Source organism: Muntiacus reevesi, chromosome 8 (assembly GCF_963930625.1).
Source record: "Muntiacus reevesi chromosome 8, mMunRee1.1, whole genome shotgun sequence".
In the NCBI taxonomy this organism is placed as follows: Eukaryota; Metazoa; Chordata; class Mammalia; order Artiodactyla; family Cervidae; genus Muntiacus; species Muntiacus reevesi.
Genome location: NC_089256.1, coordinates 44,950,105 through 44,967,783, shown reverse-complemented (window position 1 = coordinate 44,967,783; position 17,679 = coordinate 44,950,105). Strand labels below are relative to the sequence as shown.

At 35.8% G+C, this 17,679-nt stretch overlaps 1 protein-coding gene across 5 annotated transcripts in view; it reads left to right on the top strand.

Annotated features, from left to right (window-relative positions):
• GOLGB1 (golgin B1) overlaps positions 1-17,679 on the top strand; it is a 75,379-nt gene that overhangs the window by 2,627 nt on the left and 55,073 nt on the right. For all 5 annotated transcript variants that reach the window (XM_065943442.1, XM_065943441.1, XM_065943440.1 and 2 more), the window contains exons 2-6: positions 9,903-9,997; positions 10,668-10,820; positions 11,020-11,172; positions 13,145-13,273; positions 16,065-16,190. In XM_065943442.1, coding sequence (XP_065799514.1) covers positions 9,905-9,997; positions 10,668-10,820; positions 11,020-11,172; positions 13,145-13,273; positions 16,065-16,190 — 654 coding nt within the window. In that variant the 5' untranslated portion in view covers positions 9,903-9,904. The remainder of the gene's footprint in view (positions 1-9,902; positions 9,998-10,667; positions 10,821-11,019; positions 11,173-13,144; positions 13,274-16,064; positions 16,191-17,679) is intronic.

The following is a 17,679-nucleotide window of genomic DNA, read 5'->3' as shown; positions in this document are numbered from 1 at the left end:
TTCTCTCACACAAGTTGAATAATAATGTAACTGTTATTTTACACTTTTTTTGTCTCTTAATACTAAAAGTTGATTTTTCCTTATCCATAAGTATAAAACTACTCCGTTCTCTTAAAAAGCTGTTCAGCTTTGCCTTGTAGAAGTATCAAAATATATTTCGCCTGTCCCCTACTGATGGACATGGAGATTGTTTTCAGTCATTAGCCATCCCAAATACCACTGTAGTGAATAGCATGTACATATATCCTTTGTGTCCTTGCATGAGCCTATCTATGGTATAAATAATATGGAGTTCTCTGGGGCCCTACCACTCTGAGTCATCTCACTTTACTACTGTATCTCTACCAGTCAAGAAGCTTTGTTGAGCTATTGACTGGGAAAATAGCCTCCCTATGCCTTAGTTTATTCACATTAATACTGATGATATCCAAAGAACCTCCTTGGAGTTGTTTTAATAATAAAATAAGTAAAATGATGAGGATAAATAATTATAAGTAAAGTAATTAGAGTAATACTTAGTGCATAGTACTGTGTATATAGATTATTACTACCATTTATTTCTAAATTTCTTGAATGAAAACAGTAGTTTTTTCATATCATGAAAAATAGTTTTTCATTTTCTAATTCTAAAATTATATCATAATATTGCATATGTTTTTCCCAGCTATATAGCCCCATTCCTATTAGTTTCTCAAACTGGTTGAGGATCACTTAGAATTAAGGAAAACTACTGAGGGGCAATTAAACATGCACTGAATAAGTTTGAGGAGTGACCTGGAACTATAACCATTTTCTGTGTTGTTGTTTCAGTGGGAAAATGTGATTAAATTCCAAAGCAAATGGTGTGTATGCATGTAGTCACAGACATACACTCACTGTCTTCAGTTAGTTTATTTTCCCATGCATTTTGTACTGGATTCTCTGTGGTTAGGGACATACCGTATATTTCTTTTTATATTTTTGTGATTCTTAGCATAATACTCCACACTGAGTGGATATTTTGAAAATTATTATTAGCAGTGAAGACTGAGGAAAGAAGACTCATTGAATTCTAAATGCCACCTCAACGCAAAAGTGTTGAGATCCTATGGCAGAGTTTGTAGAAGGTGTGGCCAGCACTGACTTTGACAGATTTTTTTATTTGCCTGAATGTTTTATTGAACTCCAGCCTTGGCATAACGCTTTTTATTTTATTCTTTTCCCAGGTTTCTATTTGTGATTTTGGTGCTTTATATAATAGCAGCAAGAGCACCGATTGTCCCATAGTCACAGATATTCCTTAAATGAATTTATTACTATATGTTTCCCCCTTTACTAATTTTTATATGTGCGTTTACCCATTTCTATCCCACAGTGAGCCTTTCAGAGGCAGAGATCCATCTTTCTTCATTTAACTTAAGCATGGCTACCTGTGGCTCTCTTGCCCTCAAGTCCCCAGCCTCTGAGCTGTCTAAAGCACTTAACTGTGGGTGCCCAGGATGGCCTTCGTTTTACACTTCTATGAACTCCTTTAATGTCACCAGCTACAGAAACCACTCTTGCATCATGGAGTCGTAGTACTGGGCATGAGGATGCTCCTTGTTAATCTCACTCATCTTAAGATGTGGAAACTGGCAAGTGACTTACCAGTATAACACAACGTGCTGGAGGCAGGGCTGGCTTAGTGCCTGGCTCCCAAGTTTTTGCTCTTCCCACTGTGCCATCTACTCAAGACCTCTCAGGATTATTGAATCAGTCTTTGAGAAATTCCTTTTACCTTGGTCTGAAGTAATTCTTCCCTGGTACTGATCTTTCCCTTCAAATATAAAAATTTTTAAACAGTTGTGAGAGAACACATTTTCCATTGAATGAGCATTTATCTTATTCAATAATGCTTATTTAGCTGAGGGATCTTAAAAAGTTGCAGTTTCTCTGAGTGTCAGTTTTTTCATCTAAAAAATGAGGATGATGATAATATCTATTTTGCAGATTTAATGATTAGGAAAAAATGTATATAGACTGATACAGATGTTCAGTAATTGTTACCATTAGTATTATCATTATCCTATGTTCATCTGTATGTGTTGTTCATGTGCAATAATTAGTAGGATGCCTACCCTTCTAGACATCAAAATCTCATGTGTTGTAATGGTGGATTGGGGGCAGTGTTAGCTTTGAGAAACATTCAGGATTTTAATTTTATATTTGGAAAATGAAAAAATTCATATTTTTATGATAGAAATTACATGTCAATCACATTCTTCGTGGCTAATGATGATATGTAAAAAATTTGATCTAGGCATACCATCCTGGGTTTTTTTCAGTTTCTGTTGAAGAACTGAGGTCTTTTCCCCACAGTTTGGGAATTGCATTTTCATGGAGAAGTTCAGCGTATTCCTCTGTCCTGTGCATTTCCTGGAAATTGGCAGCTGGATCCAGAGACTTTACCAGACTGAGGTTCAATCCCTTTGGGAAGTCTATAGGTGGTGGGTGGTATGTTCTTTCATCAAACGGCACATGATGTCTGGTTTTGCTCTTCCTTGAGGCTAGCAGCTCTCAATGTTCAATGTCTAGATCCATGGATTCATTAGAGTTGTAAAATATTAGACTAGATGTTCCAGTTCTACCATTGTTTTCATTTGTTACCTGGAATAACTTTATAAGTAGAGACGTGTCCCCTCATCTACTATTTTCTTCCTAAGTGGTAAAGTCCAAATAGAAAAGTTAAGAAAATTCTTGTACTTAACCTAGTTTTCACAATTCTTAGTTCAGATGATGGCCAGTTTATTATTATGAACTTGTGGATTTTAGTATTTTGGTGGATTTAAATATCTGTTGCAGTTTAATTCATATTCTTATTAGAAACTCAGTTGTTCCTTTGTCCTGTGGGAACCTCTTCAGTTTGTTTCTTGGGGCCTTTTAACATGACTCTATATTAGTCTTTGATAGCTTCCTTGCTGTTTTTGTGTGATAAGATGTTTCAGGCTCATTTTGTGCCATTTCCTGCTTCAGAACTGAAATCAGTCATTTTCTCTAGGAAGCCCTCCTATTTTATTTTTAAAGTTACTTCTGTCTTTTTTTTTTTTTTTTTTTTAATGGGAAGTAGTGTTTTAAGACTCCAGTCTAGGCACTAGAGATACTTATTGCTTCTTAGTTTGTCATTGTTTTTTTCAATGGACAGATCTAGGAAAATATATTTACTAAGGCAAAATACCCTGTATGTTCATAGTAACACTTTTGCTTGAAATCCAAGGTTAGTTTTTACTTGGGGGTTCTTAATTTCTTTTGTATTATATGTTTGTCTCCTTTTTCCATCGTGAGTATATAATAGAATTACTATGCCCATAATTACTTTAAGTCCACAGGAAGCATATAATAGTCAAGGAGTAATAATACTGATAATGATCACCACCAATTTTGATTTTTAAAATTTTTATGTTTTTTTTACACATGCTATTCATGTTTTCCCCAATTTTTAAAATTGGAGGCCTATGTGTTCTCAGAGCATAGAATCATTAAATACTCTTCTCTCTCCATCCTGGCCTTAGTTCTATGAGTAACATATTTAGTGCTTATCACCAGTCCTTATGATGATGTTTCTTCAGTCATTTTGGTTGTCTCAAGCTCTCTCTCTTAACAGATGCCTTAGGAAAGGCTCCTGGGAAAATTTATCAGAAATTTTCTTGCAAGTTTATAACATTGTGTCTGTGCTCCTTACATTTATAGGTCATTTTACAGTCCATAGGGTCGCGAAGAGTCAGACACAACTGAGCGACTTCACTTTCACTTTTCACTTTCGCGCACTGGAGAAGGAAATGGCACCCACTCCAGTGTTCTTGCCTGGAGAATCCCAGGGATGGGAACCTGGTGGGCTGCCGTTTAGGGAATGCACAGAATTGGACATGACTGAAGCAACTTAGCAGCAGCAGCAGCATTTTTGCTAAAATTAAAATCTTTAACTTGCCTTTTCTTTCCATAAATACCTCAAATCTGTAACTTCATTTTTTTTCCCCCTGGCAAAAATATTACTGTTGAAAAGTCTGACAGTCTTTTTGTTGTTGTTGTTGTTGGCTTATAAGTCACATGATATTTCAGCCTAAATCTCAAAGAATTTTAAAAAATTTTACTAGAATGTCTTGCCGGTCATTTTGGGTTGATATTCTCAGGTACCTGATGGCTTCTTTCAATATGTTACTTCAAATCTTTAAAAAATTTTTAGATCAGTGCTCTTGGATTTTGTTTTTGTGTGTGTGTGTTCTGTACCTTTGCTTTGGTTTCTTTTTCAGGGAATCCTACTATCCTCATTGCCTATGTTCAGTATTTATCACTTCTTTTGATTCCTTCTTTGCTATTTATTTCTTTGAATTTTTTAAAGAAACAAATTATTAGGAATAATTTTAAATTTATCATAGAAAGTATACAAAGATAATTCAAAGTTCACTGTACCCCTCACCCAGTAGTCTCTAATATTAACATGTTACATTAGTAAAACGCATTTGTCAAAACTAGGAAACCAACACTGGTGCACTACTATTAACTAAACTCCATACTTTGGATTTCACTCCTTTCTCCATTGATGTCCTTTTTGCTGGTATAGGGTCTTGCCTTGATGTTCATGGCTGCTGACTGATCTGAGTGGTAGTTGCTGAAAGTTAGAATGGTTGTGGCAATTTTTAAAAATAAGGCAGCAATGAACTTTGCTGCATCGATTAACTCTCCTTTCATGAACAAGTTCTCCGTAGCATGCAGTGCTGTTTGATAGCATTTTACACACAGTAGCATTTCTTTGAAAATTGGAGTAGATCGTCTCACACCCTGCCACTACTTTATCAACTAAGTTTATATAATATTCTAAATGCTTTTTTGTTATTTCAACAGTCTTCATAGTTTGTTCACCAATAATAGATTCCATCTCATGAAACCACTTTCTTAGCTCACCTAGAAGCAGCAACTCCTCGTCTGTAAAAGATATATCTTGAGATAACAGCAATTCGGTCACATTTTCAACCTCTACTTTTAATTCTGTTGATAGTTCTCTTACTGTTGCCATCACAGTTGCACTTACTTCTTCCACAAAAATCTTCAGCCCCTTAAAGGTCATCAGTGAAGGTTGGACTTGACTTCTCCCAAACTCATGTTAATGTTTGTGAAAATGAGACAAGACAAGGAGGTCGTTAATCACAGACCAGTGACTAGGGAGATAAAGGTTAATTTATAAGATTTGACCTATAAATTCTTTGGCCTCAGCTCCCTTCCCTGGAGATAACAATATCATTTTCTTCATGGTATAGAGAGAACGTCTTCCATGTGAGTGTTTTAGCTCTTCCTTTTAGGAAGAGAAGGGGAGACCTGCATACTCTACCTGTACCCTCTGTTTTCCAGCTGTCTTTAGCTCAAAAATAATCCTTATGCCAAGTGGCATATTTTGGAATGAGTGGCACATTCTGCTACCCTTTGGTTCCCTCTTCTTCCTTGGATGACTATGAATCTTGTGGCTTTGGTATTTTTTCTATCTCCATGTTTACTCTGGAGTTTGTGGGAAACTTTGTCTCATTATTTGTTGCTTGCTTGTTTCAGTAAAGACTGTCTATGGGTTTTTAAAATTTTGTTATCTAGTTGTTTTGTCTATTTTTGTATGGGAATTTAGGAAGATCCAAAAGGTATGTGTCTGCTACTACCATCTTCTCAGAGTCCCATCAGTTGGTTGTATTTTTTTTTTCCTGCTATTATTCTCAACAGAGTCTGAAAAATCTGAAGATAAAGTGATTGTTTGGTAAGTTAGGTTCTATTATGACTCTTTGATTAGTACAAATTTCTGTGCTTAATAAAGACTCTTTATTATAGTGTTCGTTTCCTTCAGTAATGGTTCCTACAGAAAATTGAATCGCTAGAGTTGAAAAGAAAGTTTAGAGTCTGTGTCCTGGTGAGTTTTGCTTGTTTTTTTAACAACTGTATTTATGAGTCTCATAACTTGATGAGTGATTATTATGTTCTTTCAGTTCAATCACTCAGTTGTGTCTGACTCTTTGCGATACCATAGACAGCAGCACGCCAGGCCTCCCTGTCCATCACCAAATCCCAGAATTTACTCACACTCATGTCCATTGAGTTGGTGATTCCATCCAACCATATCATCCTCTGTTGTCCCCTTCTCCTGCCTTCAATCTTTCCCAGCATCCGGGTCTTTTCAGATGAGTCAGTTCTTTGTATCAGGTGGCCAAAGTATTGGAGTTTCAGCTTCAGCATCAGTCCTTTCAATGAATATTCAGTACTGATTTCCTTTAGGATGGACTGGTTGGATCTCCTTGCAGTCCAAGGGACTCTGAAGAGTCTTCTCCAACACCACATTTCCAAAGCATAAATTCTTCGGCCCTCAGCTTTCTTTATAGCCCAACTCTCACATCCATACACGACTATTGGAAAAACCATACCTTTGACTAGATGGACCTTTGTTGACAAAGTAATGTTTCTGCTTTTTACTATGCTGTCTAGGTTGGTCATAGCTTTTCTTCCAGGGAGCAAGTGTCTTTTAATTTCATGGCTGCAGTCACCATCTGCAGTGATTTTGGAGCCCAAGAAAATAGTCTCTCACTGTTTCCATTGTTTCCCCATCTATTTGCCATGAAGTGATGGGACCATGTTCTTAGTTTTCTGAATGTTGAGCTTTAAGCCAACGTTTTCACTCTCCTCTTTTACTTTCATCAAGAGGCTCTTTAGTTCTTCTTCTCTTTCTGCCATAAGGGTGCTGTTATCTGCATATCTGACGTTATTGATATTTCTCCCAGCAATCTTGATTCCAGCTTGTGCTTTATCCAGCCCCGCATTTTGCATGTTGTACTCTGCATAGACGTTAAATAAGCAGGGTGACAATATACAGTCTTGACGTACTCCTTTCCTGATCTGGAACCAATCTGTTGTTCCATGTCCAGTTCTAACTGTTACTTCTTGACCTTTGTATAGATTTCTCAGGAGACAGGTCAGGTGGTCTGGTATTCCCATCTCTTTAAGAATTTTCCACAGTTTGTTGTGATGCACACAGAGGCTTTGATATAGTCAATAAAGAAGAAGTAAATGTTTTTCTGGAACTCTCTTGCTTTTTTGATGATCCAGCAGATGTTGGCAATTTGATCTCTGGTTCCTCTGCCTTTTCTAAATCCATCTTGAACATCTGGAAGTTCACGGTTCACATACTGTTGAAGCCTAGCTTGGAGAATTTTGAACATTACTTTGTTAGTGTGTGAGATGAGTGCAATTGTACTGTAGTTTGAGCATTCTTTGACATTGCCTTTTTTTGGGATAGGAACGAAAACTGACCTTTTCCAGTCCTGTGGCCACTGCTGAGTTTTCCAAATTTTCTGGCATATTGAGTGCATCACTTTCACAACATCATCTTGTAGGATTTGAAATAGCTCAACTGGAATTCCATCGCCTCCACTAGCTTTGTTGATAGTGATGCTTCCTAAGGCCCACTTCTCATTCCAGGATGTCTACCTCTAGATGAGTGATCACACCATCATGGTTATCAGGGTCATGAAGATCTTTTTTCTATAGTTCTTCTGTGTATTCTTGCTAGTTCTTCTTAATATCTTCTGCTTCTGTTAGGTCCATACCATTTTCTGTCCTTTATTGTGCCTATCTTTGCATGAAATTATGTTCCTAAGCACTTGTATATGACTCTTACATTGCCATTTCAGTAGTTATATATGTAGTTATATATGGTCCTATGTTGCCCTCCTAGGAAGGATTCTCTCTTCCTTTCCTGTTTTATGCGTCTTTTCAAAATGCCATATACTGCTTATCTTAGTAACCAGTTACAGAAACAAAGAGCTTCCCTGGTAGCTCAGCTGGTGAAAAATTGGCCTTCTTTGCAGGAGATCCCGGTTCTATTCCTGGGTTGTGAAGATCCCCTGGAGAAGGGACAGTCTACCCTCTCCACTATTCTTGGGCTCCCCTGGTGGCTCAGACGGTAAAGAATCTGCCTGCAATGTGGGAGACCTGGGTTTGATCCCTGGGTTGGGAAGATCTCAACCCACTCCAGTTTTCCTGTCTGGAGAATCCCCATGGGCAGAGGTGCTTGGCAGGCTACAGTCCATGGAGTCACAAAAAGTTGGACATGACTGAGTGACTAAGCACAGCATAGAAGCAAATGTCTTGCCATTTCTTAATTAGGGACCGTAAAAGTAAATGAAAAGTAAAAGAAAACGATAGCAGAGTCTAGTTTTATTCAAGTGCTTATTTTGTATTATAGCTTTTACGTTTCTGTTTCTTCCTAATGAGGATTTTAAAAGCCAAATAATATTTTGTTAATCAGTATAAAATTTACCATAATTGCATATGATAATGCTATGCACAGTCCAGTTTATTTTTATTTTTCCTATCAGAACATTAATATTCTCACTTTTAAGGGCTTTATGGACTGGCAAGTGATACTGATCTAAATGAATGAATGATTAAATAAATAAGGGAAAAAAGAGAAAGAGTATGTGTGGTGGGCTGGGTTTCAGGTTATCTGTTTCTTCTTAAGTGAGATTTGGTGGCTTGTTATCTTTCAAAGCCTAGCTCGTCTATGTTGACTAGTTTATACGCATAGAGTTATAGTTTTCCTTAGGTCAGTAGTAATGTTTCTTTCCTCTTTCATATCTGATGTTAATAATTTTTGTCTTCTCTTTTTTTTTGTTGTCAGCCTAACTGAGCTTTGTATATTTTATTCATTTCTTCAAAGAATCAGCTTTTGGTTTTATTCATTTTCTCTTATTTTTCTATTTTCAGTTTTATTAATTTCTGCAGGTAAAAAGACCGTTTTATTTGTTGAGTGGTGGAGTGTATTTGACAAATTAGAATTTTGTTGTCAGCCTAACTGAGCTTTGTATATTTTATTCATTTCTTCAAAGAATCAGCTTTTGGTTTTATTCAATTTCTGCAGGTAAAAAGAATGTTTTATTTGTTGAATGGTGGAGTGTATTTGACAAATTAGAAGTGGACAGTAGTCTGACAGGGGAAAGAATAGTTAGAATTCCATGTTTGCCCATGAAATTATGATTAAAGAAAACCTGTAAGCATTAAAGATAACCTTTAGGTATATTATTTTGCACTAACAATTATGTATTTGTATTTCATTTAAAAAATATTAGTGATGGTGCTTAAAAATATCTGTGTAGTTATCACTGAAGAGAGCAGTGTTTTACTACACTGTACATACTCAGAAACCTTTTTAAAGCCATCAACTTCCCATCAGCAGACGAATGGATAAAGAAGCTGTGGTACATATACACCACGGAATATTACTCAGCCATTAACAAGAATTCATTTGGATCAGTTCTAATGAGATGGATGAAACTGGAGCCCATTATACAGAGTGAAGTAAGCCAGAAAGATAAAGATCATTACAGTATACTAACACATATATATGGAATTTAGAAAGATGGTAATGATAATCCTATATGCAAAACAGAAAAAGAGACACAGATGTACAGAACAGACTTTTGGACTCTGTGGGAGAAGGCGAAGGTGAGATGTTTCAAGAGAACAGCATCGAAACATGTATATTATCTAGGGTGAAACAGATCACCAGCCCAGGTTGGATGCATGAGACAAGTGCTCGGACCTGGTGCACTGGGAAGACCCAGAGGGATCGGGTAGAGAGGGAGGTGGGAGGGGGGAGCGGGATGGGGAATACGTGTAAATCCATGGCTAATTCATGTCAATGTATGACAAAAACCACTACAGTATTGTAAAGTAATTAGCCTCCAACTAATAAAAATAAATGAAAAAAAAAAAATAAAGCCATCAACTTGCTGTGTAGTCTAATATATATATGTATATCACCTGCACAGTTTTCTTAGTTCACTTATAGATGATACAGTTACCATCATAGGAGAAACATGTATCCATTTGACTGATTTTTATGTTTTCTTTTCTTACAGAAATGCTGAGTCGACTGTCAGGATTAGCAAATGTTGTTTTACATGAATTATCAGGAGATGACACTGATGAGAATATGAGGGCTTCCATAGAACCTGTGAGTAGCTCTGTTCTGAATTAAACTGATGAGATGTATATTCTATGTTCTTCTGATGACAAGAATTTAAGATGAAAGACTGTGAGCAGCCTCCCTTAATGCTAGGTGGAAGAGAAGATTAAGAAAAATATTGAGACTTTGTAAATGATCCTTTTCCTGTAAGGTTTGTAGCCTAAAAGAACCAGTAATGGAAATCAAGTCCTGGATAAGATTAGAAAGATTGTCTTCATTTTTCCCCCTGGGGCTTGTTCAGTACTAGATTGTTTTAACTCAGGCATGTTCTTTTGTTTCACAGGAAAGATCTGTCTGAAACAAGAAATGGAGCAACTTTCTGGTTTCAGACTGTTTGCCATTATAAACTCATCTAGCCCTTCTCTTATTGTGTGTATTGTAGTTTTTGAAGGTCACACAGGAATCAAAGAAAGTCGTTTCACTTTCTGAAAAGACAAGCAGTGTTCCCTGGAGATTAAGAGAATTTTATTCACCTACTCTCTTAATTTTAAATTTTGGGCTCTTTCACTTAATGTTATGTGACCTTTGCTTTCCCATCTCCTCGGAAAGATTTCTTAAGTAAGGACAAGAGATAAGATGAAGTTGGAATGAAGAAACTCCTGTTGGGAAGCTTATACCTTTTCACTCATAAATTGGCAACCTTTTGTCTAAATACCAGGAATTACCCCAAGAATCTGACATGGAATTTAATGATAGAACACAAGAGGATGTTCTGGAGCGCCTGGCTAATGTAGAACAGTTGGTGGTGGAACTAAAAGAAATCATTAGACAGAAGGATGCTGAATTGCAGCAGAAGGATGAAGTTCTACAGGTACCATTGTCCTTTCTTGCCAAGCATTTGATAAAAGACAGACAGAAGAGTTAACTTCAGTTTTTCTCTTCATTTAGATTATTAGAGAATCTGATTTCCCTAATACTGTAAGATGATGCCTACTGAGAATAACTTTTGTTATATACTGGATAAGTGATGAAAAAACATTTGTGTATTTACCATCATTGTTCTCTGACAGGAAGAAAGAAAAGCTGCTGATAACAAAATAAAAAAGCTAAAACTTCATGCTAAGGCCAAATTAACTTCTTTGAATAAACACATAGAAGAGATGAAGGCACAAGGAGGGACTGTTCTGTCCACAGAACCTCAGTCAGAGGAGCAACTCTCCAAGGTATAGTAACTGGGTATAATATATACTTTCTGAGGAGCAAAAGCCTCTCATTGTCACTAGTCACAAAAATTTATGAAGCTGAAGTAATGAGCACTAAATGCTGTCCTTTTGTTGAGCTCACAGTCTAACTGGGCTATGGACCAAGCACAGAATAAAAGGCCAACAAAAACATGGAAGTTAAATATCAGTTGTAACCTACCCTTGCAGAGAATTAATAAGGCTAACAAGAAGAAGTAAATATTGAAGTGAGGCATTTAGCTTTTGAATCCTTGGTTAGAAGAGTAAACTAGGTGATCTCTAAGCTTTCTCCCAGCTCTGAAATTCTTTAATTTAGTGACAGACTATGCTTTGTCTTCATGTGGCCACATAATAGTACTTTGAAGTTTCATGCATTGTGGGCTTAATCAGCTGGATTATCTTAGGCTCCAGTAAGGGATGCGCTCTAGATTTATGACTGCCACCAACAAACAGTTTAAGGTGGAAGATAAAAGAAAGGAGTAAGCAAAGTGTTGCCTTTTGAGAAATTGAGCATTGTTCCAGTACTTGTTCTTACTGTCTTTCCCAAATATTCACATTCAGTCAGCTAGTTAGAGAACAAGAAACTTTTGGCAAATTTGGTATAGAATAAAGAGAGACCAGCCCCATCAGATATACACATTACAGTTGGCTTAGACGTCACTCTGCATAGGAGATCTTTTAGTTTGTTTTAGCTTTCACCGGGTTTTATTTTTTGACTCACTAGTATTCTTATCCACAATGATTTTAGTTCTTGGGAAGTGAGACTTTAATCAGTTCTTTAGGCATAACCCTTGGGTTGCTAGTACCCTGGTTAGTCTTTCCTTCCTGGGTCTAATGCTCAGAAGATATTACTTTTCCTGCATTGATAGATAGCCTTATTTAGCTTCTCAGAGCTGATTTTAGAAGCTTCTCTTATTCTTCTCAAATAATGCCCTCATCTGGATTCTTCTTTTCTTACTTGCTGGGTTTTCCTCTCATTATTCTCTCCTCCCCCTGGCTGTCTCTAGCACCAGCCTGTCTCTCCCCATGTGACTTTGTTTCTTCTAACTTCTCCCTCTGCTATGTTGTTATATTTTTAAATTATCCATTTTATACCTGCCCCCCCTTTTTTAAAGCTCTGAGACCTTAAACAAGTCAGCATCATGTAGCTTCATTTCCTCCCTCTGTTAAATAAAAGGGTTGGATTAAATGATTTCTAAGTTTCAGCAATCAATCACAGCAGCTCTTTAACTATTGTTTACCCGTGACAGAGCTTGGTAGTCTCTGGAAAGTGTAGTTGAAGAAATGCTGGCAATCCTCAGATACTTGACAGACTGTTATGTGGAAGAAAGTGTAAAATTATTCTGTGTGGTTCCAATAAGCAGAATAGGTTCATTTTGGAGGGCAAGGAGTGGTGGTGAATTCAGCTGGGAGGCAGAATCTGGTTCAGTCAAAAGAAGAGCTTTTAGGGGAAAAAAAAAAAAGACTGTTGAAAGATTTTAATTCCTCTCCTCCTTCCGTCTCTTTTATGATTTTTTGTCTTTCACTTAGCAGCTGTGTTTTCCTGAATTCTGTCCTCTAGTTCTTCAAGGCAGTGGGATTATGAGTTTTATGTTAAGTTTTAGTCCTGTATTGCACTAACTGATTTTGCCCTCAGACTAAAAACTATAAAAATAGGAAATTTGGTGTCATTTCTTCCAGGTATTGACTCCCCTCTGGTATCCTCCTGCTTCTGGTTGCTCCCCATCGTTTTCAGATAGCTATTTGTCTATCTTGTCCAGTTTATAGTGCGGAAGGATGGGTCTGACAGGAACTTCTTGGCCGTACTCAAATTCGAAAACTCTAAGATTGCTTCCTTGTAATTAGGTCAAGTGTTATTTTTTGCTCGCATTTATTGGATAACACTATAATTAAGGAGCTGTATAGGGCAACTTAGATTCTTTTAAATAAATAGCTTTATTTCCTGTGTTTTCAGCATGACAAGAGTTCTACAGAAGAAGAGAGAGAAGTAGAAAAGATAAAACATAAACTCCAGGAGAAAGAGGAACTAATTACCAGTTTGCAAGTCCAACTTTCCCAGGCACAGGCAAACCAAGCTACACAGGTAGGGGTGTAAGTTACCTCATAATCATTAAGTTAATAAATCACTAAAGCTCAATGGATTATTATACTAACAACAATAGTCATGTAATATTTTTCTATGTCTCTATCAACTCCTTCCTTCCTTGTTGCCTTCCCTTTTCTTTCCTCTTGTCTTTCCTTCTCCACTAAGTCTAGTAATTTTACTAGACTGTGCATTGGTGTTTATCATCCATGGTTGATATTTGTAGATAGCCAAATATCTTTTTCAATACATGGTTTCACACATTTTATTTCAGAAAAGTTTTCTTGAATCATATAGCTTATAGTATTTGGTCTGTTTTCTTCCTTAGGGACTTCTATTACCCATATATTCCACCTTTGATTATCTTCCATATTTGTCACTTTCAGTTCCTTTTTATCTCTTCCTTTTCAAAAGTTTCTTTTTTTTTTTTCTTCTTTAAGGCATTCTATTTCGTGTTTATTTACTTTTGTAAATAAATTGTTTTGTGTTCAAAATAAATTGTTTCAAGTTTTGTGTTCTTTTCAGAATGCATTTTGATTCAAAAGAATCAAATTTTTCCTGAATTTTGTCACCTCATTTCTGAGTTTTTCTAATTCTGATTTTAAAACTGTTCTTTTGTGTCATATCTAATTTTCTTATTTTTTAAAAACAGCTTTTGAAATAGATTGCAATTTTGACTTTGAGCTTGCCTATGGTATGCTTTTCTCACCTGCTTGGTTTTCTTTTCTTTTTTTTTAATGATAACTTTGGATGGGATTTGACCTGGATCCTTTTATGTTTCTTATTTTTGTGTGAAATTAATTTTCCTAAACTTTTTGAAGGAGGCTTGATTCAGGAAAATGTTTTTTATTTAACAGACTTCTCTTTTTTGTTATTTTTGTATTGTGTTCAAAGATAAGGCAAGTGGATCTCTGAGGTTTCCTGGTCTTCCCCCTGCCCTTCACTCTGATCTATACCAACATTGCTTGATAGTAATATAATGTGAGTCACATGCATAATTTAAAATTTTTTAGCAGCTATATTGCAAAAGATAAAGAAGAAACAAGTAAAATTAATTTTAACAATTATTTCATTTAGCCCAGTATATTAGAAATATACTTTTCAGAAATATAAAAGTTATTTTTTTGTTAATTTACATTCTTTTTTCTGCACTAAGTCTGAAATTTAGTGTGTATTTTATATTATATCTCAATTTGGATACTGAATTTTCATTGGAAATTCTTCATTTGTGTTTAGATTTCATAAAATTTCCAGTTGAGAAAATAGACTGAAATACTCAAATTGTTCCGTACATATTTAGAAACTTCCCTGTCACTGAACTGAGGGCCAAACATAATTTTCCTTTAATATTTGCATCCATGTTTAGAAACTGGCTAATTATTTAGGATAGTTAATTTGAAAAAAATCAACTTTAAAGCTACATGTGTGAGAAATGAAAGCACATGTTCACAAAAGGACTTGTATATGCATGTGCATAGCAGCTTTACTTGTGAAACCAAAAGCTAGAAATAACTTATCTGTCAGCAGGAGAATATTTAAATACACAATGGGATACTACTTAGAAATAAAAGGAATGAGCTATGCATCAGTAGTACACCTTTATTTTAAATTTAAAAGTATATCTCTACTTATTTTTGAACTAGAAAAATAATAAAAGATATATTTTTATTTTAATCAATTAAGTATATTATGATTTAATCATAATTATGATTTACATAGATGTCGACAATTATTCATACTCTCCTCATTAAGTATTCAAGTAAGCACATCACATTAGGTGTATAGGAAAAAAAATCATTTAAATTGCATCAATCCATTGACACTGGCTGAATAGCTGATGTGTTTATTGTAACACTAGGAGCAACATACACATTTATTACTTGCACAGCAGTTCAACAGTATATTGCATGATGCAGCTGGTAAAGTGAAATATAATCATACAAAAACATAATTGTATTTAATGTAAAAATAATTTATTCTTTAATTAAAATGAATATTAATAATTTAATTTCTCACGTACATTAGGCATATTTCAAGCCCTTGATAGTCACATGTGACTTGTTGATGATGAATTGTGTAGCACATGTGTAGCCCTTCTTTGTCTTCTATTTCTGTTATCCCTATTCTGCTTAATTTCTATTTCACACCTGGAGGTTTCTTGGTGCAGTTTGTATTTTGGGTGGCAGTCCTAATGAGTTAGTTTTCAAACTTCAGGTGGGCCAGATTATTCTACCCTTTTTGTCCTTTTTACAGTGGACCCCTTTACTCAGCCAGAATCAGAGAATGGAAAAGCTTTGCCAACTCAAGCTGTTGTCCTAAGATTGGCCAACTGTGCTTCCCAGTAAGAATTTATTGGCCATTTGGGGATTTTCCTGTTCTCAAGGCAATCACATGTTGCTCTGTTGCTGCCTTCCTCCTATTGCACAGACTCTGATACCAGAGTCTTTTGGTGGTTTGTCCCTACCTACATGTATTTTAGGGTTTGTAGTACTGCCTTCCTAATTTTACTGTAAATATTGTCAATGAGTTTTTGGTTTTGTTATCTAGTTGTACTGTCTGTTTCTGTGTGAGGATTCAGAGAAATTAAAAAACTGCTCCCCTTGTTTAAGTTTCCCTTTGACAAGTAATTTTGGTAATTTTTTTAAAAAACCACAGTTCATGCAGTTCCCTTCAGTGTTAAATGGAAACTAGAAGGATATTGGTAGGTATTGAGGGCAAATGGAAAGGGAAGTCAGAGAATTAAGAGTGCCAGTTCTTTTGCTTAAATATTTGTTTCCTTCTGTGTCTTCAGTCTGCTAAGAGTTCAACAGAGATGGAAGAATTCTTAATGATGAAGCAGCAGCTCCAAGAGAAGGAGGAACTCATTAGCACTTTGCAAACCCAGCTCAGCCAGACGCAGGCCGAGCAAGCCGCTCAGGTATGGTGGGAGGTGCCTCAGGCTTAGAGTAAAGAACTGTGAGAGTTTAAGGTCAGGGTGGGGAGGGAGGGGGAGTATGTAAACTCACACTTGATTTGTATTGTTGTATAGCAGAAACAGAACGTTGTAAAGCAGTTTTCCTCCAATTGAAAAAAATTTTAAAAATAGAAAAAAAATAAACAATGTAGCTCATGAAATATATGACAAAATGGAAAAAAAACAGCATAAAATTATTACATGACAAGTCAATTCAGTCTATTTTTAAAACTTTATAGTAGCTAGAATGAAAATATAGTAGCTAGAATGTTACAGTAGAAAGTAGAAGGGTGTGGTAAAAGAAGAAATTAGAAGCGTTATTTACCTTGATGAATACACCATAACCCGAAACTTGGTTTTAATAGTATACAAAGATTCAGTCTTTTAGAAAGGAATGAGCTTATGCTAAGTTCCAAAGAGACTGTTAGATAAACCAAAAGAAATACAAATGACTAAGTCCATTCTTCATAGTAAAATCTTAATGAGAAGTTAAATTATAATCAAAATATTAGTGGTGAGAAGATGGTACAAGTTATGTGGTTCAATGTTAAAAGGCACCAGTACGCGACTTTCTTCTTTATAGTTGTTTCTACTACCAGTACCAGAAATTATTCTGCTACCAGGACCAGTAGTTATTTCTGCTACTGTTTGAACTGCCATCCTCAATTCTTTCTATTTTTCTGAATTTCCCATTTGACCACACACTCTTATATTTTTCCTTTGATAATGCTCAAATGACTCAAGAAACATTTTTTTCCTCTCAAGTCCCTTTGCACAATAGCTAATCTTATCCATTGGGTGTTTGGTGTTTATTGATAACTTGTAGTATTAGTTGGTACTCTCTGTCTTTGGATGACCTACTACTGTGTATAAATTTTAAATTAGATATTCTAAGATCTTAAGTTTTGCCTATTAGCTTTTATCATGTCCTTTTTTGTATACATTATACGATGTAGGATGGGGAAATACAGAATATTTTTACCGAGTGGCTTACTACACAGAAAGCCAAGGTGTATGGGTATACACACACACACACACACACACACACACACACATAAATGTATTAATTGATCCATCATAATATAAGCCATTCAGAATGTTCAGAACAAGCAGCAATACAAAGTATTTTGTGAGGTGAAAGAGGTTACTGTGCATGTGACAACCAATGAATCTTACATGGAAGACTCAGGATTTAGGTAAAACGATGATGGATAGATAATATAGTTTTAACAGGGTGGGGGAAGGGTATTCCAATTGTGGGGAATGGTGTGAGCACAGTCTCAGGAAAAAGAGTATGGTACATTTATAGGAAAGGATGTGTAGATATGTTTGGCTGATGAAGGACTCCAGTGCCTATACATTTGAAACACAGGATTTCAAATTTATAGTGACATCAAAATCCAGATAATGGCAGAAACCAACAAAATTCTGTAAAGCAATCATCCTTCAATTT